The sequence below is a fragment of the Entelurus aequoreus genome, linkage group LG10, assembly GCF_033978785.1.
Source record: "Entelurus aequoreus isolate RoL-2023_Sb linkage group LG10, RoL_Eaeq_v1.1, whole genome shotgun sequence".
NCBI lineage: Eukaryota > Metazoa > Chordata > Actinopteri > Syngnathiformes > Syngnathidae > Entelurus > Entelurus aequoreus.
Genome location: NC_084740.1, coordinates 75,608,442 through 75,632,736, shown reverse-complemented (window position 1 = coordinate 75,632,736; position 24,295 = coordinate 75,608,442). Strand labels below are relative to the sequence as shown.

General features: G+C 38.7%; 1 protein-coding gene across 2 annotated transcripts in view; it reads right to left on the bottom strand.

Annotated features, from left to right (window-relative positions):
• si:ch211-269e2.1 (cohesin subunit SA-2) overlaps positions 1-24,295 on the bottom strand; it is a 73,204-nt gene that overhangs the window by 37,079 nt on the left and 11,830 nt on the right. For both annotated transcript variants that reach the window (XM_062061708.1, XM_062061709.1), the window contains exons 7-23: positions 21,503-21,574; positions 16,781-16,985; positions 16,585-16,715; positions 16,437-16,510; positions 12,689-12,812; positions 12,494-12,592; positions 11,427-11,506; positions 11,237-11,344; positions 11,067-11,175; positions 10,868-10,991; positions 10,604-10,707; positions 7,749-7,841; positions 7,590-7,676; positions 7,236-7,436; positions 2,910-2,986; positions 2,752-2,839; positions 2,581-2,661 (exon numbers count right to left, since the gene is read on the bottom strand). In XM_062061708.1, the coding sequence (XP_061917692.1) occupies positions 2,581-2,661; positions 2,752-2,839; positions 2,910-2,986; positions 7,236-7,436; positions 7,590-7,676; positions 7,749-7,841; positions 10,604-10,707; positions 10,868-10,991; positions 11,067-11,175; positions 11,237-11,344; positions 11,427-11,506; positions 12,494-12,592; positions 12,689-12,812; positions 16,437-16,510; positions 16,585-16,715; positions 16,781-16,985; positions 21,503-21,574 (1,857 nt within the window). The remainder of the gene's footprint in view (positions 1-2,580; positions 2,662-2,751; positions 2,840-2,909; positions 2,987-7,235; positions 7,437-7,589; positions 7,677-7,748; positions 7,842-10,603; positions 10,708-10,867; positions 10,992-11,066; positions 11,176-11,236; positions 11,345-11,426; positions 11,507-12,493; positions 12,593-12,688; positions 12,813-16,436; positions 16,511-16,584; positions 16,716-16,780; positions 16,986-21,502; positions 21,575-24,295) is intronic.

Sequence of the window (24,295 nt, the reverse complement as noted above, 5' to 3'; positions counted from 1 at the left end):
TAATTGATACAATAATTATTCTATATTTTATTACTATGGTCATTATATAAAGTTTACATACACTTGTAAAGAACATAATGTCATGGCTGTCTTGAGTTTCTAATAATTTCTACAACTCTTATTTTTTTGTGATAAGAGTGATTGGAGCACATACTTGTTGGTCACAAAAAACATTCATGAAGTTTGCTTCTTTTATGAATTTATTATGTGTCTACTGAAAATGTGAGCAAATGTGCTGTGTCAAAAGTATACATACAGCATTGTTAATATTTGCTTACATGTCCCTTGGCAAGTTTCACTGCAATAAGGCACTTTTGGTAGCCATCCACAAGCTTCTGCTTGAATTTTTGACCACTCCTCTTGACAAAATTGGTGCTAAATTTGTTGGTTTTCTGACATGGACTTGTTTGTTCAGCATTGTCCACATGTTCTCAATGGGGTTTAAGTCAGGACTTTGGGAAGGCCATTCTAAAACCTTCATTCTAGCCTGATTTAGCCATTCCTTTACCACTTTTGACGTGTGTTTGGGGTCATTGTCCTGTTGGAACAACCAACTGCGCCCAAGACCCAACCTCCGGGCTGATGATTTTAGGTTGTCCTGAAGAATTTGGAGGTAATCCTCCTTTTTCGTTGTCCCATTTACTCTCTGTAAAGCACCAGTTCCATTGGCAGCAAAACAGGGCCAGAGCATAATACTACCACCACCATGCTTGACGGTAGGCCTGGTGTTCCTGGGATTAAAGGCCCCACCTTTTCTCCTTCAAACATATTGCTGGGTATTGTGGCCAAACAGCTCATTTTTGGTTTCATCGGACCACAGAACTTTCCTCCAGAAGGTCTTATCTTTGTCCATGTGATCAGCAGCTAACTTTAAGGTGTCGCAAGGGCTTCCTTCTTGCATGGTAGCCTCCCAGTCCATGGCGATGCAAAACACGCTTGACTGTGGACACTTGACACCTGTGCTCCAGCAGCTTCCAATTCATTGCAGACCTGCTTTTTGGTGGTTCTCAGTTGACTCTTGATCATCCTGACCAATTTTCTCTCAGCAGCAGGTGATAGCTTGCGTATTCTTCCTGATCGTGACAGTGACAAAACTGTGCCATGCACTTTATACTTACGAACAATTGTCTGCACCGTTGCTCTTGGGACCTTAAGCTGCTTTGAAATGGCTCCAAGGGACTTTCCTGACTTGTTCAAGTCAAGTAATTTGTTTTTTCAGATCTGTGCTGAGTTCCTTTGACTTTCCCATTGTCACATTTTTAACAGAGTCTAATGACTGCATCGCATGAGCCCTATTTAAATGGGCTCAGAGAAGTCAACAGGTGTCATCAATCATAATCACTCACATTACGTTAAGAGGCCATGCCATGAAGCTAATTTGATTGTAACTTTTCTACATCACCAAAATTGATCATGCATGTTGCTGTATGTATACTTTTGACCCAGCAGATTTGCTAACATTTTCAGTAGACTCATAATAAATCCATAAAAGAACCAAACTTCATGAATGTTTTTTGTGACCAACAAGTATGTGCTCCAATCACTCTATCACAAAAAAATAAAGAGTTGTAGAAATTTTTGGAAATTCAAGACAGCCATGACATTATGTTCTTCACAAATGTATGTAAAGTTTTGGCCACGACTGTAGATTTGTTTTATTAGTGATAATAAACTGTTTAATATTTTTTATAAGTATTATTTTTTAAATTATACATTTATTCAAGTTAAATAAATTATGTTTTTAATGTATTACTTTTAAAATAGGGATGTCCGATAATGGCTTTTTGCCGATATCCGATATTCCGATATTGTCCAACTCTTTAATTACCGATACCGATATCAACCGATACCGATATCAACCGATATATGCAGTCGTGGAATTAACACATAATTATGCCTAATTTGGACAACCAGGTATGGTGAAGATAAGGTTTAATAAAATAAAATAAGATAAATAAATTAAATACATTTTCTTGAATAAAAAAAAAGTAAAACAATATAAAAACAGTTACATTGAAACTAGTAATTAATGAAAATTAGTCAAATTAACTGTTAAAGGTTAGTACTATTAGTGGAGCAGCAGCACGCACAATCATGTGTGCTTACGGACTGTATCCCTTGCAGACTGTATTGATATATATTGATATATAATGTAGGAACCAGAATATTAATAACAGAAAGAAACAACCCTTTTGTGTGAATGAGTGTGAATGAGTGTAAAAAAAACAAACAAAAAAAAAACGATACCGATAAAAAAAACGTTACCGATAATTTCCGATATTACATTTTTACGCATTTATCGGCCGATAATATCGGCAGGCCGATATTATCGGACATCTCTATTTTAAAATACATGAATTATTATTGAAATTAATAAATGTATAGTTTAGTTTATAGTATTTTAATAATATGTTCATTTTCAATGAGGACATTTTTATCAGTAACATAAGATATGTCATTAGCATTTTATATTTGTCATTATTTTTTTATCCTATATAAGATTATTTCTATGCAGTGCTGTAATTCCTATCATAAGGTATGTCTGACTGTACATCAGCCACGTGCTATGACGTAACTCACCCTGGAGGTCAGAGTTTCACTGCTGGTACTGAGAGACCAGAAAACAAAGTAGCACAGACACTGTAATGTTTCCTTCAGCACCTGTGCCAAATGTGAGCTGAGATTAAATTCATGAATTAAAACAAATAGTAAATATTTCAAAAGTTAAAATCCTGGTAGCAGCTGAGTTACCTCAGGTGGCGCTCCCTCCTGGAAGCCTTCCATCGCCAGGAGAGGTGACAGCAGGTCGAACAGATTCCAGCGGGTCAGATTGTGACAGCTTCCAAATCACATTTTTAAGCAGCATCAAAGATAAAACATGAGCATTCTATTGATTTTCTACAACTTACTTGTGGAAAGCACTGAGTTTCTTCAGCGTGGCTAAAATGTCTGCGGTGGTTTCCTCATCAGCAGAGAAAGTGGCGCCCTGAGGATGGAAGGAAAGTACTTTAGAGTTTGACTCAGTATCAAAGATCCTGGATCCATTATCATAAAAAAATCAATATGGTTCTAGCGTTGCCAACTGGACTGAAATGCATCAAGTTTGAAAGCTGCTGCTAACAAAGGTTCGGGTTTCAAACTACACTTTTAAATTAGAGTTCGAAACTAAATGTTTTAACCTAAAGTTAGGGTTTCAACAAGTGTTAAGTTCATACTTGCCAACCTTGAGACCTCCGATACCGGGAGGTGGGGGGTGGGGGTGTGGTTAAGAGGGGAATATATTTAAGCTAGAATTCACCAACTCAAGTATTTCATATATATATATATATGAAATACTTGACTTTCAGTGAATTCTAGCTATATATATATATATATTTATTTTATTATACATATAAATAAAAGAAATACTTGAATTTCAGTGTTCTGGAGGCTATCCAGTAGATGGCAGTATTGTCCTGTTTAAGAGTGTCACAACATTGCTGTTTACGGCAGACGAAGTGCTTTACGGTAGACTAAACGTGACTGCTGTTGTTGTGTGTTGTTACCGCGCTGGGAGGACGTTAATGAAACTGCCTAACAATAAACCCACATAGGAAACCAAGAACTCGCCCTCGATCATTCTACAGTTATGACGTCATTGGGCAGGCAAGCTGTTAAATTGTGGGAAAGCGGACGTGAGAACAGGCTGTCCCCACTCAGGTCCGCATTGAGCTGGAGGGGGCGTGGCCTCCAGCTCCAGCTGAACACCGGGAGTTTGTCGGGAGAAAATTTCTGCCGGGAGATTATCGGGAGAGGAGCTGAATACCGGGAGTCTCCCGGTAAAAACGGGAGGGTTGGCAAGTATGGTTAAGTTAGGAGTTTCAAATTAGGGTTAAGGTTTCAAACTGAAATGAGGGTTTTTAAAACGTGTTTCAAGCTAGGGTTGAGTTTTCCAATTAAGGTTTCTCGTTAAAGGTTCAAACAAAGTTTTCAAACTGAAGGAAAACTAAACCTGTAGAGGGTGTGAAATCAATGCTTAAATGACCAAAATACGTAAATATTACATGTGATTATGAATGTGCCTTTTACTACATTACATATATACTTACAGCTTACAACATTGGTGATTTTTGTAGTCTTTAGAGCACTTTATAGGCAGAATAGAGAGACTTCCTTTACCTCAATTGTTAGCTGATTTTTGCTAGCATTTATTTACGAGTTAGAATGTATTAAAAAAATAAGATATGTACTTGTCTTACATAAGGTTTGTGAATGATACACAAAATTTCCTCTTTAGAGGCCTACTGAAATGAATTTTTTTTTTTTTTAAACGGGGATAGCAGATCCATTCTATGTGTCATACTTGATCATTTCGCGATATTGCCATATTTTTGCTGAAAGGATTTAGTATAGAACAATGACAATAAAGTTTGCAACTTTTGGTCGCTGATAAAAAAAAAAGCCTTGCCTGTACCGGAAGTAGCATGACGTCACAGGAGGTAGGATTCTTCACAATTCCCCGTTGTTTACAATGGAGCGAGAGAGATTCGGACCGAGAAAGCGACGATTACCCCATTAATTTGAGCGAGGATGAAAGATTTGTGGATGAGGAACGTTAGAGTGAAGAACTAGAGAGGGAGTGCAGGGTGTATCTTTTTTCGCTCTGACCGTAACTTAGGTACAAGCTGGCTCATTGGATTCCACACTCTCTCCTTTTTCTATTGTGGATCACGGATTTGTATTTTAAACCACCTCGGATACTATATCCTCTTGAAAATGAGAGTCGAGAACGCGAAATGGACATTCACAGTGACTATTATCTCCGCGACAATACATCGGCGAAGCACTTTAGCTACTGAGCTAACGTGATAGCATCTGGCTCCAATGCAGATAGAAACAAAATAAATAAATCCCTGACTGGAAGGATAGACAGCAGATCAACAATACTATTAAACCATGGACATGTAACTACACGGTTAATAATTCTCAGCCTGGCAAAGCTTAACAATGCTGTTGCTAACGACGCTGAAGCTAACTTAGCAACCGGACCTCACAGAGCTATGATAAAAACATTAGCGCTCCACCTACGCCAGCCAGCCCTCATCTGCTCATCAACACCCGTGCTCACCTGCGTTCCAGCGATCGACGGCGCGACGAAGGACTTCACCCGATCACAGATGCGGTCGGCGGCTAGCGTGTCTGCTATCCAAGTAAGTACTCCTTGTTGTGTTGCTACAGCCAGCCGCTAATACACCGATCCCACCTACAACTTTCTTCTTTGCAATCTCCATTGTTCATTAAACAAATTGCAAAAGATTCACCAACACAGATGTCCAGAATACTGTGGAATTGTTCGATGAAAACAGAGCAGTTTGTATGGTGACACGTTAGGTACGAATACTTCCGTTGCCGTTGTGACGTCACGCCCATACGTCATCATACATAGACGTTTCCAACCGGAAGTTTAGCGGGAAATGTAAAATGTCACTTTATAAGTTAACCCGGCCGTATTGGCATGTGTTGCAATGTTAAGATTTCATCATTGATGTATAAACTATCAGACTGCGTGGTCGCTAGTAGTGGCTTTCAGTCGGCCTTTAAAGGAGAAGTGCACTTTTTTTGGAATTTTGCCTATTGTTCACAATCATTATGTGAACATTATGTGTCTTTTAGAGTCCATTTTAAAATGATCTTACTCGTTTTTAAATCCTTACGTGGTCTTGCCCCACCGTACCTCTCTGAGCTGCTCCACCTCTATGCCCCCACCCGGTCCCTCAGGTCAGCTGATCAGCTGATCCTGGAGGTACCCAAAACAAAGCGCAAGCTCAGAGGGGACAGAGCCTTCTCTGTTGCGGGTCCCAAATTCTGGAACGATCTCCCTCTCCATAAGAGACAGGCCCTTTCTTTGGCTATTTTTAAGACCCTTCTTAAAACCCATTTTTATTCACTGGCTTTTAACCCAGCATGAGACTTTAAACTGATTTTAACTTTTAACTGTTTTTAACTTTTTAACTGCTTTTTATCTAACAAATTGTTCTTAGGGTAATTTGTATTTGCTTTTTCAATGTGTATTTTACTTCTGTTTTAATTGTTATTTTTTAGTCTGTCCTTTGCCTGTATTTCTTTGTGGTGTACAGCCCTTTGTTTTTCAACTGTGGTTTATTTTAAAGGGCTTTATACTGTAAATAGAGTTGGTATGGTATCAGGGCCGGCCCGTGGCATAGGCCGTATAGGCAAATGCTAAGGGCGCCGTCCATCAGGGGGCGCCACGCCAGTGCCACAAATGTTGGAGAAAAAAAAAATTGTATTTCTAAATACAAAAAATAATCCCACGTTAATTAAAATGCAAAGTAAAGCCTATTTAATAGAAATATTATTTGTTACAACATTACGCCTCCTCCTCCCCCCGCACGGTGCGCCCCCTCCCTTCCCGTATCATGACTCTTTTTGGACGTCACCACATCAAAAAACAACACAAGATGTCAAAACGGCCAAAACTGTCAGGTGCCCAGGGAAAAAAAAGAGAAAAGAAGAGGAGGAGAAACGAGAAAAAGACAGAGGTAGCAGGTAGGTAACGTTAGCCTACATGAAATTATTTGTCTGTTACAGAATGTGATAGTAACCTGGCTTTTAGCATTAAGCTAATGTTACATGATTCGGCAATTGCTAATTAATAAATAGCTAGTTCTGTTTTAACGTCGGGTTAATATTGTGGAGGGGGCTAAATTGTTATGGAAAATAATAATGTAACGTTAGGTAATTACAGTACTCCCTGGTGTACAGTAATATGTAAGTCATTCTAGTTAATGCAATATTAAAAAGCACAAATAGAGAACTCTGTAGGATCCCCTTTTTTTGTAATATAGTTGTTAAAGTCATACTGGTTCGATATCTTGTTTTGTGCAGTGCCTTATTTATATTGTATTTTTAATTTATTTTATGCAACTTGTTGACACGTTTTATTTTGTGTTTATGTATGTAAAAAATATTGTATTTCATATATTCATTTTTTATTTTTTGTATTCATTTATTCATTCATATTTTTTTTTATCTTGTTAACTATTGTGATTGTTAATTTGCTTTCTTTAAGTAAAAAAAAAAGGTCAAAGACAAAGCTATTCGGTTTCTTGTGAGTATATACACTTCACTGCCGATGTGGGGGGGCGCCACCTAAAATCTTGCCTAGGGCGCCAGATTGGTTAGGGCCAGGCCTGTATGGTATGGTATGGTATATGAGGTTTGGATATTCAAACTACCGTGAAGGATTGGGTCAGCAGGTCTTTGAGGTGATCCACCCAACATTGGATCATGGAGTCCCTAGTGGTCCGGGCAGTTGAGCACCACGTGGTCTCTGCTTCACACAGACTAAGGAACGTACGTGCCGCCGCATCCAGGACGTCGGCACCCGAGTGGCCCTCCAGATTGGCTCTCATCACTGCTAACAACCTGGAGACCATCTGAGGAGGAGCAGAGATTCCAAATGGACGACGCAGTGGAAACTATTGTGCAGTCTATGAAACTAAGTTTCTAAACAACCAAAGTGTAAACTGAACCTCATTAAGCAAACATGAACACTTAACATTTAATGCTGCTTAGCGTTTAATGCTGACCTCCGTCTTGTCTGCCTGAGGGCTCTCTGGCACAAAGTACTGAGGAATCCTTATCAAGGAAGCAATAATGTCCCAGCGACCTGAAAACTGCAACAGCGTGCGATGATTGACAGCCACCATGCACACATCAAATAAGCCCCAGCATCTTAGCAGTCGTACCTTGGACAGTAAGTGTGGGAGCACCGTGAGGAAATGCTGTGTGAGATTTGTGCAATCTTCAACCTGAACTTTCTTCTCTCTCACACTCATCACCTGGTAGAAAAAGACACAAGTGTTGCTATGTACAAGTAAATATCGTACAGTATCAATGAAATAAGACTATTCTGCCTTGATACTTCGTCAATTGTCAATTATTTACACTTTGCTTCAGTTTTACTTAATCACTTTTTTAATATCCTTTTTATGAACTTTTTTTAATAACTCATTTTTGACTGTTTATTTCATTTGACCCCTTTATTTTCTTTTGAAAGCTTGATCGAGGTCATCAAGCTTACATATGGTCAATATAGTTTTACTTATTGAAAGTTCTACTAATGGCTTTCATTTTTTTTTTTTTTTTTTTTAAATCACCTTACTTCCATCCTTCCATCCATTTCCTACCGCTTGTCCCTATCAGGGTCGCGGGGGGTGCTGGAGCCTATCCCAGCTGCATTCGGGCAGAAGGCAGGGTACACCATGGACAAGTCGCCACCTCATCGCAGGGCCAACACAGATAGGCAGACAACATTCACACTCACATTCACACACTAGGGCCCATTTAGTGTTGTTTGTTAATTTAATTTAACTTATTTCTCTTTTGAGTAGGTTTTTTTTAAATTGTTATCTTACTTCATTTTATTTTATATTAGTCTTTATTTTGTCCTAATAAATTATGGTATATTTTCTTACAGTTTATTTAAATTTATTTTATTTTATTTTTACCAAAACTTTTATCTACCGTATTTTTCGGACTATAAGTCACAGTTTTTTTCATAGTTTAGCCGGGGGTGCGACTTATACTCAGGAGCGACTTATGTGTGAAATTATTAACACATTAGCGTAAAATATCAAATAATATTATTTAGCTCATTCACGTAAGAGACTAGACGTATAAGATTTCATGGGATTTAGTGATTATAAGTGACAGATTGTTTGGTAAACGTATAGCATGTTCTATATGTTATAGTTATTTGAATGACTCTTACCATAATATGTTACGTTAACATACCAGGCACCTTCTCAGTTGGTTATTTATGCCTCATATAACGTACACTTATTCAGCCTGTTGTTCACTATTCTTTATTTATTTTAAATTGCCTTTCAAATGTCTATTCTTGGTGTTGGCTTTTATCAAATAAATTTCCCCAAAAAATGCGACTTATACTCCAGTGCGACTTATATATGTTTTTTTCCTTCTTTATTATGCATTTTCGGCCGGTGCGACTTATACTCCGGAGCGACTTATAGTCCGAAAAATACGGTACCTTCTTTATTAAATGTTTTATGTCAAATTTATGTATTTTTTTTTACCTAAACATCCAGTATTTATATTTTACTTAATGTCCTGTATTATTATCATTATTATTACAACTTATTTCTACTTGGGTAAAGTAAGTTTTTTTTTTATTACATTTTTTATGTATAACACAATATTAGTTTACAGTATGTATTCTATGAATTTCTAACTGGAACAAGAGCACATCCTAAAACTTATATAATTCAAAACCAAGGGATGCTAAGCATTCAGTCAAATTCCTGTATTGAAAAAAAAGTCCCTCAAGGATCCGTTTTAAACCCCCTATGAGTTACGCTAAACACAGCATTTTTGTAAAGCACTGCAGTTTACTTTTGTGACAATTCTACTTTCTTACAGTGCATCGTGACTAGGGTTGGGTATCGAGTATCGATTGGAACCGGGACTAACTTTCCGATTCTCCCGGAATCGTTCAAAAGTTTAAATTTCGATTCCTATTTTCGATACCAGTCCGCCGACTGGAAAAAAATATGTCCGCCGAACCGGAAGAAGAAGCGCCCACCGCCGGAAGTGTTAGCATAGCCGAGCGAGTCAGTCAAGCTCAAGCATGGATAGCGGGCGTCGGCGGTCGAAAGTGTGGCTTTACTTTACAAAAAAAAATGAAATAACCGCGAAATAACAGAGCTCCATGTCCATCAAGAAACGAGTGGAGAGAGAGCTGCAGATGTACCAGGACGTTCCACCGATACTTATGTCTGACGACCCTGCTGCATGGTGGTGGAACCAACAAAAGACTTATCCTTTGCTGTCATATCTCGCTTTCTCCTATTTATGCGTTCAAGCTTCTTCCACACCCAGCGAAGGTGTATTTTCCACAGCAGGAGACACTATCTGTCCAGAACGCTCACGCATCCTGCCTGAGAAGGCGGATATGGTCATTTTCCTAAACAAAAACTGTCTCTGATTTTATACTGTACCTGCTGCTAATCTGGACTGAGTTTTGCAAGTTGTTTCTTACTGTTTATTTGCTTTTCTGCACCTGGTTAGCCCATCAGTGGGAGCACGGTAACATTTTTAAGTACCTGCAGCATCATACACTTGTGTGTAAATGTGTTTTCATGAGGTTTCCTGCAGCATCATACACTTATGTGTAAATGTGTTTTCATGAGGTTTTCAAAAATAAAGCTCTCTTGAGGAAAGTGTACCCCTGGGAAAATGTATTCATAATTTATAATATTTATATTCAAGTTCATAGATTTGATATTTATATTCTAGTTGAAAACAGCACTGTGAGGAATTTATAGTAAAGTTCATAAAAGTTAATAGAATTAAAATTGATGGAGAATGTCAGACTATTTCATTCAGAAAGACTGTAGGTTAGCTAGCTCATTTAAAATATCCTAAACTTTTTTTTGACCCTGCCTCTTAAAAGAATCGGAATCGAGAAGCGTCAGGAATCGGAATCGAAACAAAGAATCGGAATCGGAATCGTTCGAATTCAAACGATACCCAAACCTAATCGTGACTATAAAATATAAAAACATTTTCTGAAAGGAAAAACCTTCTTTGCACCGCTCCTCCCGGCCAGCACTGGTCCTTCTGCTGCCTGACGCACAGATGCTACCAGGATCTCCACCAGCAACGCTTCTTCTGCCTCAGTGAGGCCTACAAATACAAAAACCAAATGTAACGTCACCAATAAGATTTAATTTAAAAATTTCAATTTAGGAAATACAAATTGTAAAATATATTTTTGAAATTTTAAATATACATATATTTGTATGTTATGTTCAGATCTACAAGTAAAAAGGACAAATCTTCCCACCTCGACCCAGTGAGGGACTGTGAGGGTCTTGCAGCAGTATAGAGGTGAGTGTGGGCCAGTCCTTCAGCAGGGTTCCACCACAGTCCCACAAGCTATCCACAAGGTAGACCACATGGTTGTGTAGCTGCAGGTGCACACAATCATCACCATTCTAACATAAAAAACCTTTGACAATGAAGACTTAAGAAGAGTGTTTCACCTTAGAGTTCTGGTAGAACTGCAGAAGGGCCTTGAGCCTTGCAAGTGTTTCTTGTCTATGAGCATCTTCCTGATTTAGTCCATCCTGATTATTAGCTGCAGGGAGAAGCCTGAGAGACACACAATCTATAAAAACATGTTTCTATCTGACAAGTGGGTAAAATGACTTACCTGAAGAAGAGGAGCTCCCCTGCAGTGGCTGCAAGGGGGCGCTGAGACGAAAAAACGAGCTGGAGGAGTTGCCCGTAGTCGTCGGAACTAAGCACATCTTGAGATGTTCTGGAAGTGTTGCAGAAATCATGGTTAGTGAAGACATGACATTTATCACAATAATTGTTAATGTTGAGGAGTGGTGGCTAACTTGGAGATGAGGAGCAGCAGTTTCATAGTCTGCAAAGCCACTTCGTTGTCTTTATCCAGAGTCATGGAGATCATACGGTCCTGGAACACACAGGTGCAAGTGATGCCTCTCATACAGCAATTTTTGGAAAATGGAAATGCTAAAAAATATAATACTGTACTGTATGCAAATACATGTTTCATATCAGGGAAATACAGTATATACTATAAATAAATAAATATATTAGGAAATGGCCACTATTATGGAAGAAATACTGTCAACTCGCATTGCATGTTTGTCGAAAGCCTTAAACGATTCATCATTAGACATACATAAGTGTAAACTTCTTCTCACTCCTTTTCAAATATGTAAAAAAAAAAAGAAAGTCCAATGCTCATTTGTTTTCGTTTTTTATTCTCCATTGTTTTCATTTTGTTATAATGGATTTTAAGGCTATAGCACTGTATTGGATCAGGCTTGCTCTTGTTTTTATGCATATTTAAAATAAAAATGTATCAATCAATCAATCAATCAATACAGTATATTGCCGTTTCATCGACCAAATGCATTTAAAATACATACATAATATAATTGCAATTTTAAAACTAAAAGGTAAATAAATATTTAGTAAATAGTAATGATTAATGATCCATATTTTTAAGAAAATATTTCTAGTTGCAAAAACCTAAAAATTGCTAAGAAAAAAATAAAATAAATATAAATACATACTAAAATGTGCAGTTGCACTCCATTGTAGATTACACTAGTTTCAATCCATTGTTGATTTAAAAAAAAAAAGTGACCATTTGCATTGTCAGATTTTCATTATCATATATTATATTATGTTTTATTATTATGGTAGAATTATTTCAATTGTGTTGATAGTTTAATGCAAGTTAATAAATACGGTATAATAAAGTGTGATTGTTTAAATACAAAATATAGAAAAATAAATGAAACACATTGGTCTAAAAAGTATCTGTTTTCAGATTGATCCATCCAGTGCTAATAGACAAGTGCTAAAACCTGCAAGTGACAGCAACTGTTTTTGTCCCCCCCGAAATGAAGCAGCTTTAAGGATTTCACACCTTGAAGCGGCTGGTGAAAAGGTCCAGTTGAGGCAGAAGCTCGGGATCTCCATATAAGTTCTGCAGGCCTAAGATACACTTGAGACGCACGTCTGGTACCTGGAAGACATAAGATAGCCAAGTAAATCCAAAATCTGATTCTATTGGGTGTTTTTAGACATACAAAACGTGTATTGACTAAACAAACGTGGTCACCTTGTCATATGACATCCAGTCCATGTATTTGAGGTAACGGTCATTGAGGAACACAGAGCTGTAGCTCCTCATCCACAGGCCCAACTCCTCCATGCAGATGGAACGGATTTCTGGAAGCACATCACTGTACAACACATAAGAATGACTTCAGGATAAATATCACCACACCGTGTTTTTCCAGTACAGATTGATAAATGACCCATTGCCTCCCTGCTTGGCACTCAGCATCAAGGGTTGGAATTGGGGGTTAAATCACCAAAATGATACCCGGGCGCGGCCACCGCTGCGGCCACCGCTGGGTCAAATTTCACCACACCTAGTGTGTATGTGTGTGTGACAATCATTGGTACTTTAACTTTAACTAAGAACATGGCTTTACTAAACAGTAAAATAATTCAGGAAAATGTTTATCTCATTCAATAATACATGAATGAATGAATTCAGGATAAATTACACTAGATACTGTGATTCAAATTACATAATACATGGGTGAATTTAAAATAAACAATGTCAGATGGTGCTTTTCATTAAATAGTAATAAATTAAAGAATTCAAGACAAATGATATCATACACTGTGGCTTTCACTAATGATAAATGAATCAATTCAGGGCGAGATATACTGTGTAAAATACGTTGGAAAGTGGGCGCCCTCTAGGCATCTATGTAAATGTTGCCAACAACCCCTTTGAATAATGACTGAATTAATTTAGGATAAACAACATAGTAATACATGAATGAATTCAAGATAAATTAGATCAGACACTGATTTGATTAAATTAAAAAAAAACGAAAACATTTTTGGATTAATTATATTAGACATATCAGTGTTTCCCATAAACTGCCAAGATACCTGTGGCGGTGGGGGCGTGGCTATGGGCGTGGCGACCATGACATCATCGAGTAATTTGCATAATTTACTACAATGATTTGATTTTCTCTAAAAAGGCTAAAAAAATGTATACTTACTAATTAATAATAACAGTTTTGTTTTAAACGTCCATCCATCCATCCATTTTACAATATAATTACAACACTTTATGTACATATTTATATACAGATTTGAACAATAAGTTATTCACTGAAATATATTTATTAATTGTGGTTCTTACAAAAAATATATCTTATTAAATATAAAAGCTAAAATGTCTCAAAGCTCTGCCCCTTTAATTAGTGCATACTAAATAATTTAACTTTAGCCTACTACTACAACCATATTATTTACCAGCAACATAAAGTGAAACAGAGGCAGAGGTGTCCTGCCACAGTCAGTAACAAATAAACAGAAAACAGTAGTGGTGGTAGATAGACACAGAGCTTCATCAAACATCTGATCCACTGAACAAAGAGCTCCAAAAATCTTGAACTTTAGACTGCCATCAGTTTTACTCCCTACACTTAACCATGTGTTTCCTACTGCCTGCAGACTTTGCACCCTTTGTTATATACACGCATACATTTTTTTTTTTTAAATTTGTGGCGGACGTAATTCTTTCGTGGCGGGCCGCCACAAATAAATGAATGTGTGGAAAACCCTGCATATGATTTCAATAAATAGTAATAAATGTATACATTCAGGATAAATTATATCAGACAATGTGGTTTTTATTAAACAATTACAAAATAATTAAGTCAGGATAAATTATTTCCGACCCTAGTTCTTATTAAATAATAAATAAAAGAGTTCAGGATAAATGATATCAGCCACATTATATAATAAAGTAAATAATTCAGGAAACATGATAACAGATATTGTGGTTTTCATTAAATAATGATAAATTAATTTAAGATAAACGATTGACTATGGTTTTCATTAACATACCACATACCACCCTCCCCAGTTTTCCGGGAGACTCCCGAATTTCAGTGCCTCTCCCGAAAATCTCCTGGGACAACCATTCTCACGAAAATCTCCCGATTTCCAGCCGGACAACTATATTGGGGGCGTGCCTTAAAGGCACTGCCTTTAGCGTCCTCTCTCACCTGGAAAGGAGACTATTATATATGTCTCCGTTATCCATAGGTTTATCTACAAGCCATAAAGTAGGCAGGCACGGAACTATTTCTCAGCGTGTGTTTATTCCAGCCGGCACGTTAATACACTGACACACAACATCCGGATTCCCATCATGCATTGCTTCAAAACTACGGCAATTTCCAGCCGGACAAACAATATTGGGGGCGTGCCTTAAAGGCACTGCCTTTAGCGTCCTCTCACCTGAAAAGGAGACTATTATATATGTCTCCATTATCCATAAGTTTATCTATAACCCATAATAACACGGTGGCTGAATGGATATAGTCACTCATGAACGGTCAGAGAAGCACAAGTCGGCGGCAACGCAGTATTATGGGCCACCTTGCAAGCAACATCCCGTTCTCATTTGGGGATGTTTTCAACAAATCCGTGAAGGATATGTTCCCGGATTCAGAGATCGCTCGCCAGTACTCAAATGGCAGAACAAAAGCTACTCAAATAGTGAAAGGTAAGTGTTATTTTTTTTTTAAAAAGTAAGCAGCAAGTACAGTACAGTTAGTAGAACAACTGTGTTTTCATTACTGTTTACTGTACTATATATATATATATATATATATATATATATATATATATATATATATATATATATATATATATATATATATATATACACTACCGTTCAAAAGTTTGGGGTCACATTGAAATGTCCTTATTTTTGAAGGAAAAGCACTGTACTTTTCAATGAAGATAACTTTAAACTAGTCTTAACTTTAAAGAAATACACTCTATACATTGCTAATGTGGTAAATGACTATTCTAGCTGCAAATGTCTGGTTTTTGGTGCAATATCTACATAGGTGTATAGAGGCCCATTTCCAGCAACTATCACTCCAGTGTTCTAATGGTACAATGTGTTTGCTCATTGGCTCAGAAGGCTAATTGATGATTAGAAAACCCTTGTGCAATCATGTTCACACATCTGAAAACAGTTTAGCTCGTTACAGAAGCTACAAAACTGACCTTCCTCTGAGCAGATTGAGTTTCTGGAGCATCACATTTGTGGGGTCAATTAAACGCTCAAAATGGCCAGAAAAAGAGAACTTTCATCTGAAACTCGACAGTCTATTGTTGTTCTTAGAAATGAAGGCTCAAACACAAAATTGTTTGGGTGACCCCAAACTTTTGAACGGTAGTGTATAAATATAAATATATATATATATATATATATATATATATATATATATATATATATATATATATATATATATATATATATATATATATATATATATATATATATATATAAAAATAAATATAAGAAATACTTTAATTTCAGGGAATTCTAGCTATAAATATCCTCCTCCCCCTTAACCCCGATCCCCCACCCTCCCAATCTCCCGAATTCGGAGGTCTCAAGGTTGGCAAATATGTTCATTAATATAATAAAATATTTCAGGGTAAATGATATCAGATATTGGGGTTTTCATTACATAATAAACTAATTAAATCAGTATAAACAAGATCAGACACCTCAGTTTTCATTGTAAGGTAATAAAGGAATAAAGTCAGGACAATTGACATCAAACACTGTGGTTTTCCTTAAACAAAGAATTAATTCAGGATCAATTATATCAGACGCTGTGCTTTTCAATAATTAATAAATGAAATCATTCATAATATCAGAAATTGTGGTTCTCGTTATTCTGCTATATCCATATACTACCTTGCACTGTTTCTCATACTGCTTTATAGAATCAGTCAAAATATTTTACCGATGTCTCTTGAGAAAAACGGCCTTGAAGATGACGTCCATCACGCTCTCTATCTCGGCCTTCTTCTCCTGCAGCTTGAAGACAAAAAGCACAATCTTATGTGTTACGTCATTGCAAGAAGCTTCCAGCATCGTGGCTATGGCTGTACCTGAGTCACTTCCTGCTTCACTTGGTTCTTCAGTCTGCTGGGCCTCTGCGCCTTCTGCAGCTCCAGACTCTTTGCAACGCCGGCGCTCAGACACGCGGCCACGTCAATCAGCGACGTCAGCAGTTTGACCGCTAACAAACCACAAAGTACGACTCAGTCTACTGTTACAGCGCGTCGCTGGTCGCCGCCACGTTACCTGCCAGCGTGCAGGTGTGTCTGAAGGCTCGTATGTGCGAGTCGGAGAGTTCAGCGAGCAGAGAGACGAGCGTGCTCATCAGGTAGCTGTCAAAGAGGACGCTGTGCTGACACTGAGACACCAGCACAGACACAAAGTCGCACAACTCCGAGTGGAACCAACGGCCGTACGACCCGGGTTGGATCAGAGGATAGTCCATGCTGTCCTGATGGAGATTGCAGACGGTTATGTCAATCGTGTGGAAAGATTTCATATTGGTTAAAGGCCTACTGAAACCACGCAGTCTGATAGTTTATATATCAATGATGAAATGTTAACATTGCAACACATGCCAATACGGCCGTGTTAACTTATAAAGTGCAATTTTAAATTTCCCGGGAAACTTCTGGTTGAAAACGTCTATGTATGATGACGTATGCGCGTGACGTCAATGGTTGAAGCGGAAGTATTGGTACACATTGTATCCCAATACAAACAGCTCTGTTTTCGTCGCAAAATTCCACAGTATTTTGGACTTCTGTGTTGGTGAATCTTTTGCAATTTGTTTAATGAACAATGGAGACTGCAAAGAAGAAAGCTGTAGGTGGGATCGGTGTATTAGCGGCTGGCTGCAGCAACACAACCAGGAGGACTTTGAGTTGGATAGCAGACGCGCTATCCGACGCTAGCCGCCGACCGCATCGATGATCTGGTGAAGTCTTTCGTCGCGCCGTCGATCGCTGGAACGCAGATGAGCACGGGTGTTGATGAGCAGATGAGGGCTGGCGTAGGTGGAGCGCTAATGTTTTTATCATAGCTCTGACGAGGTCCCGTAGCTAAGTTAGCTTCAATGGCGTCGTTAGCAACAGCATTGCTAGGCTTCGACAGGCGGCACAGCATTAACCGTGTGGTTACAGGTCCAGGGTTTGGTTCGGTGTCTCCTGATAGTAGTATTGTTGATCTTCTGTCTATCCTTCCAGTCAGGGGCTTATTTCTTTTGTTTCTATCTGCATTTAAGCACGATGCTATCACGTTAGCTCCGTAGCTAAAGAGCTTCGCCGATGTATTGTCGTGGAGATAAAAGTCACTGTGAATGTCCATTTCGCGTTCTCGACTCTCATTTTCAAGAGCATATAGTATCCGAGGTGGTTTAAAATACAAATCCGTGATCCACAACAGAAAAAGGAGAAAGTGTGGAATCCAATGAGCCCTTTTACCTAAGTTACGGTCAGAGCGAAAAAAGATACGTCCTGCACTGCACTTTAGTCCTTCACTCTCACGTTCCTCATCCCTGAATCTTTCATCCTCGCTCAAATGAATGGGGTAATTGTCGCTTTCTCGGTCCGAATCGCTCTCGCTGCTGGTGTAAACAATGGGGAAATGTGAGGAGCCTTTCAACCTGCGACGTCACGCTACTTCCGGTACAGGCAAGGCTTTTTTTTATCAGCGACCAAAAGTTGCGAACTTTATCGTCGATGTTCTCTACTAAATCCTTTCAGCAAAAATATGGCAATATCACGAAATGATCAAGTATGACACATAGAATGGATCTGCTATCCCCGTTTAAATGAAAAAAAATTCATTTCAGTAGGCCTTTAATAATCAGTTCAATACTTTGTTGAAGCACGGGTTTAATAATTAACTACTACGACCAGCGGGGGGGGGGGGGGAAGTATTCAAGGCCAGTATCTAAATGGGCTGCAATAGAAATTGAAACAAAGGTAAAAAATTAGGGGTTTCCCAATCCGATATTGATATCGATCCGATATCAGCAAAAAAAACGTGTCGGATGATAATGGCCTGCATTTAAAATTTCCAATATAAACTCCGATACAAGCAGTCCTGCAGCGAGTTTAAATGTGCAAAGCTGGAAAGACAGTTAACATCTAAATGTCCTCCAATAAGCACAAGGTTGGTGTTTTCTTGTATTTTAGTAAAGTCATTTATAAAACATTTACACATAGTAGGCTTTAGGCTAGTAGGAGCAAGCAGCTACACAACAGTTAAGCACACAATAGCACACAAACTACTAGGGGTGTAACGGTACACAAACATTTCGGTTCGGTACGTACCTCGGTTTAGAGGTCACGGTTCGGTTAATTTTCGGTAACAATTATATTACTATTATAATTCAACAATTATACACTACCGTTCAAAAGTTTGGGGTCACATTGAAATGTCCTTATTTTTGAAGGAAAAGCACTGTACTTTTCAATGAGGATAACTTTAAACTAGTCTTAACTTTAAAGAATTACACTCTATACATTGCTAATGTGGTAAATGACTATTCTAGCCGCAAATGTCTGGTTTTTGGTGCAATATCTACATAGGTGTATAGAGGCCCATTTCCAGCAACTATCACTCCAGTGTTCTAATGGTACAATGTGTTTGCTCATTGGCTCAGAAGGCTAATTGATGATTAGAAAACCCTTGTGCAATCATGTTCACACATCTGAAAACAGTTTAGCTCGTTACAGAAGCTACAAAACTGAACTTCCTTTGAGCAGATTGAGTTTCTGGAGCATCACATTTGTGGGGTCAATTAAAGGCCTACTGAAAGCCACTACTACCGACCACGCAGTCTGATAGTTTATATATCAATGATGAAATCTTAACATTATAACACATGCCAATACGGCCGGGTTAACTTATAAAGTGACATTTTAAATTTGCCGCTAAACTTCCGGTTCGAAACGCCTCTGCGGATGACGTATGCGCGTGACGTAGCCCGGCGAACACGGGTATGCCTTCCACATTGAAGCCGATACGAAAAAGCTCTGTTTTCATTTCATAATTCCACAGTATTCTGGACATCTGTGTTCGTGAATCTGTTTCAATCATGTTCATTGCATTATGGAGAAGGAAGCCAAGCAAGCAAAGAAGAAAGTTGTCGGTGCGAAATGGACGTATTTTTCGAACGTAGTCAGCCACAACAGTACACAGCCGGCGCTTCTTTGTTTACATTCCCGAAAGATGCAGTCAAGATGGAAGAACTCGGATAACAGAGACTCTAACCAGGAGGACTTTTGATTTGGATACACAGACGCCTGTAGAGAACTGGGACAACACAGACTCTTACCAGGATTACTTTGATTTGGATGACAAAGACGCAGACGTGCTACTGTGAGTATGCAGCTTTGGCTTTTTTTTGCGTATGTACGTAACTTTTTTAAAATATATAAGCTTTATGAACCTTGGGTTAGGTGAACGGTCTTTTGGGCTGAGTGATTGTGTGTGTTGATCATGTGTTTGAATTGTATTGGCGTGTTCTATGGAGCTAGGAGCTAGCAGAGGAGCTAGCATAACACATACCGTACCTACGTGCGCGTCACGTACGTAACTTTTTAAAAATATATAAGCTTTATGAACCTTGGGTTAGGTGAACGGTCTTTTGGGCTGAGTGATTGTGTGTGTTGATCAGGTGTTTGAATTGTATTGGCGTGTTCTATGGAGCTAGGAGCTAGCAGAGGAGCTAGGAGCTAGCATAACAAACACGCAGGTGTTATTATGCAGGATTAATTTGTGGCATATTAAATATAAGCCTGGTTGTGTTGTGGCTAATAGAGTATATATATGTCTTGTGTTTATTTACTGTTGTAGTCATTCCCAGCTGAATATCAGGTACCGTGAGTATGCAGCCTTGGCTGCTAAACATTCGATAACTTGACCGTATGTGCGCGTCACGTACGTAACTTTTTAAAAATATATAAGCTTTATGAACCTTGGGTTAGGTAAACGGTCTTTTGGGCTGAGTGATGGTGTGTGTTGATCAGGTGTTTGAATTGTATTGGCGTGTTCTATGGAGCTAGGAGCTAGCAGAGGAGCTAGGAGCTAGCATAACAAACACGCAGGTGTTTTTATGCAGGATTAATTTGTGGCATATTAAATATAAGCCTGGTTGTGTTGTGGCTAATAGAGTATATATATGTCTTGTGTTTATTTACTGTTGTAGTCATTCCCAGCTGAATATCAGGTCACCCCCGGCTCTCACAGCATCTTCCCTATCTGAATAGCTTCAACTCCCCACTAGTCCTTCACTTGCACTTTACTCATCCACAAATCTTTCATCCTCGCTCAAATTAATGGGGAAATTGTCGCTTTCTCGGTCCGAATCTCTCTCACTTCATGCGGCCATCATTGTAAACAATAGGGAACTTTGCGTATATGTTCAACTGACTACGTCACGCTACTTCCGGTAGGGGCAAGCCTTTTTTTTATCAGATACCAAAAGTTGCAATCTTTATCGTCGTTGTTCTATACTAAATCCTTTCAGCAAAAATATGGCAATATCGCGAAATGATCAAGTATGACACATAGAATAGATCTGCTATCCCCGTTTGAATAAAAAAAATTCATTTCAGTAGGCCTTTAAATGCTCAAAATGGTCAGAAAAAGAGAACTTTCATCTGAAACTCGACAGTCTATTCTTGTTCTTAGAAATGAAGGCTATTCCACAAAATTGTTTGGGTGACCCCAAACGTTTGAACGGTAGTGTATGTTGAATTATAACAGTGAACATGTAGTTGTTAACTATTTGGTATAGAAAATTCACAAATTAATTCAAATTTTCAAAGTATTAACTAATTTATAATATTTTTAAATAGAGATTTTTTTCTTAATTGGCATTCATTTCAATTTGATCTGTCAGTTAACAGGTAATTTTCCAGATTTGTACAGATTAAAGAAACTGGTTTGAATGTCAGCCAGCTGTAGAAGCACTGCAAGCAAAGGGAGAATACTGACTGCAGCCATGGGCCAGGTGACGGTGAGGATCCACGGAAAAGCTAGAAACTTCTTGTACTGCAGTCCAGCAACCTAAAACACAGCCCAGTGTTAACGTCTTGTCTAGCATACAGGAACACAAAATAGTAATAGATACCCTTTTTAACTGCATTTTAGGCATCCAGTCATGGATGGCAGGTCATTTTTTTACAGCTCAACCAGGACAAAACAGAGGTTTTAGTTATAAATCCTGAAGGCCAGAGGGAGAAACTTTTACTAAAATTACAAGATTTTAAACCAACATTAACTGATTGTAGCTGAGATAGGCTCCAGCACCCCCCACGATTCCGAAAGGTATAAGCGGTAGAAAATGGATGGATGGATGGATTAACTATAACAAATCTGGGCGTCATATTTGACTCCAAGCTGACTTTTATCCCACATGTTAAAAATATATCCAAAATAGTTCTTTATCATCTTAAGAACATAGGCAGAGTCCGCCTGATTCTCTCTCAGGCCAACACGGAGGTGCTAATGCATGCTTCTATTTCCTGTCCTTTAGAGTATTGTAATGCTCTGCTCTCTGGTCTCCCCAAAAAGATTATAAGAAGTCTACAATTAATACAAAAATCAGCTGCACACATACTGACGAGGACCAGAGGGCGGGAGCACATTACACCAAATTTAAAGTTGCTGATTTTAAAGTTCTATTATTAGTTTTTAAATGTCTTAATGGCCTTGCGCCTTCTTATCAATCTGACCTTCTTTTACCGTGTCAACCCTTGTGGATCCTGAGGTCCTCTGGCACTGGCCTTTTAGCTCTACCAAATACCAGAACAAAGACCCACGGTGGGGCGGCATTTAGCCACTATGGCCCCCACCTGTGGAACAGCCTGCCAGAGAGCCTCAGGACTGCGTAGACTGTTGAAAATGGGGGAAAAAAAGGCTAACGACATCTTTTTAATCAGGCTTTTTATTGATCATGTTAAATTCTTATGTTTTTCATCATTTATTGTGTACTTTTCTATCTTAATTATTAATATTACTACTAGTATTATCTCAATGTTACAGTTGTATTAACTTATAATTAGAGATGTCCGATAATATCGGCCGATAAATGCTTTAATAGGGAATATCGGAAATTATCGATATCGGTTTCAAAAAGTAAAATTAATGACTTTTTAAAACGCCACTGTATGTATCCGGTAAACCACGGACGTAGGGAACAGTACAGAGCAGTTGCGTCTTACAGTCAGCAGCCCCTCCCCTCTCACCTCTCTCACACACGACACAGGAGTTGACGACTGCAGCATGAGAGGTTTACTGGCGACGCTTGATGACAAACCGCCGCGATCGCAGCATAACAACAACAAGAGTGTTGTTGCTGGTGCTGTAGCCGTGGCTAACAAGCGAGCGAGCTCGGTGACTGACTAACGACACCATGTCTATTAGAGATGCGCGGATAGACAATTATTTAATCCGCAATCCACCTGAACTAACAGTTTATCAAAACCACAACCGCCCACCATCCACCCGTTGTTATATATCTAATATAGACGATACAAGGCATTCCTGTTAAAGAAATGAGACTGATCCAATGCAGCAGAGACATTCAATGCGTGCCACGCAATATCTCTTGGCCACGCATTAGAGCATAATTGCCAACCCTCCCGGTTTTACCGGGAGACTCCCGGTATTCAGCCGGAGCTGGAGGCCACGCCCCCTCCAGCTCAATGCGGACCTGAGTGGGGACAGCGGCGACAGTCTGTTTTCACGTCCGCTGTAGAATGATCAAGGGCGAGTTCTTGGTTTCTTATGTGGGTTTATTGTTAGGCAGTTTCATCAACGTCCTCCCAGCGCGGTAACAACACACAACAACAGCAGTCACGTTTTCGTCTACCGTAAAGCAGTTCGTCTGCCGTAAACTGCAATGTTGTGACACTCTTAAACAGGACAATACTGCCATCTACTGGAAAGCCTTCGGAACACTGAAATTCAAGTATTTCCTTTTATTTATATGTATAATAAAAAAATATATATATAATATATATATATATATATATATATATATATATATATATATATATATATATATATATATATATATATATATATATATATATATATATATATGAAATACTTGAGTTGGTGAATTCTACCTTAAACATATTCCCCTCTTAACCACGCCCCCAACCACGACCCCGTCAGGCAGTGTTGCCCTGTTTGAGATTGTCACAGCATTGCTGTTTACGGCAGACGACCTGCTTTACGGTAGGACAAAAACGTGACTGTTGTTGTTGTGTGTTGTTGCCGCACTGGGTAGACGTTCATGAAAACTGCTTACAATAAACCCACCTAAAGAAACAAAGAACTCGCCCTCGATCATTCACATGGGTAACAACATTTAACTATGTATTTTTTTTCTGAATTGGTTCAACCGCCACCCGCCCGAATCTATTTAAAATCTATTTTTTTCGTCATACAACCGCCCGACCCGCGGTTTACCCGCAGACTCCGCGGGTGTACCCGCTAACCGCGCATCTCTAATGGGATTATTTTATAGTGCGTCTGACGGATAAAAAACTGGCAATTTGCAATGAGTGCAAAACGTTGGTTATGCGAGGAGGAACCAAGACGTCTTCCTTTAATACGAGCAATTTGATCTCCCACCTCTTCAAGAATCATAAGGAGACACACGATGAATACAAGCGGAAGATGGATGAAAAGCAAACAGCGAAAGCAGCTTACAGTGAACAGAGGTGCCCTGTCTCAACGCAGCATTTCAGAAGCTCTGGCTGACTGCTAGGCCACTTC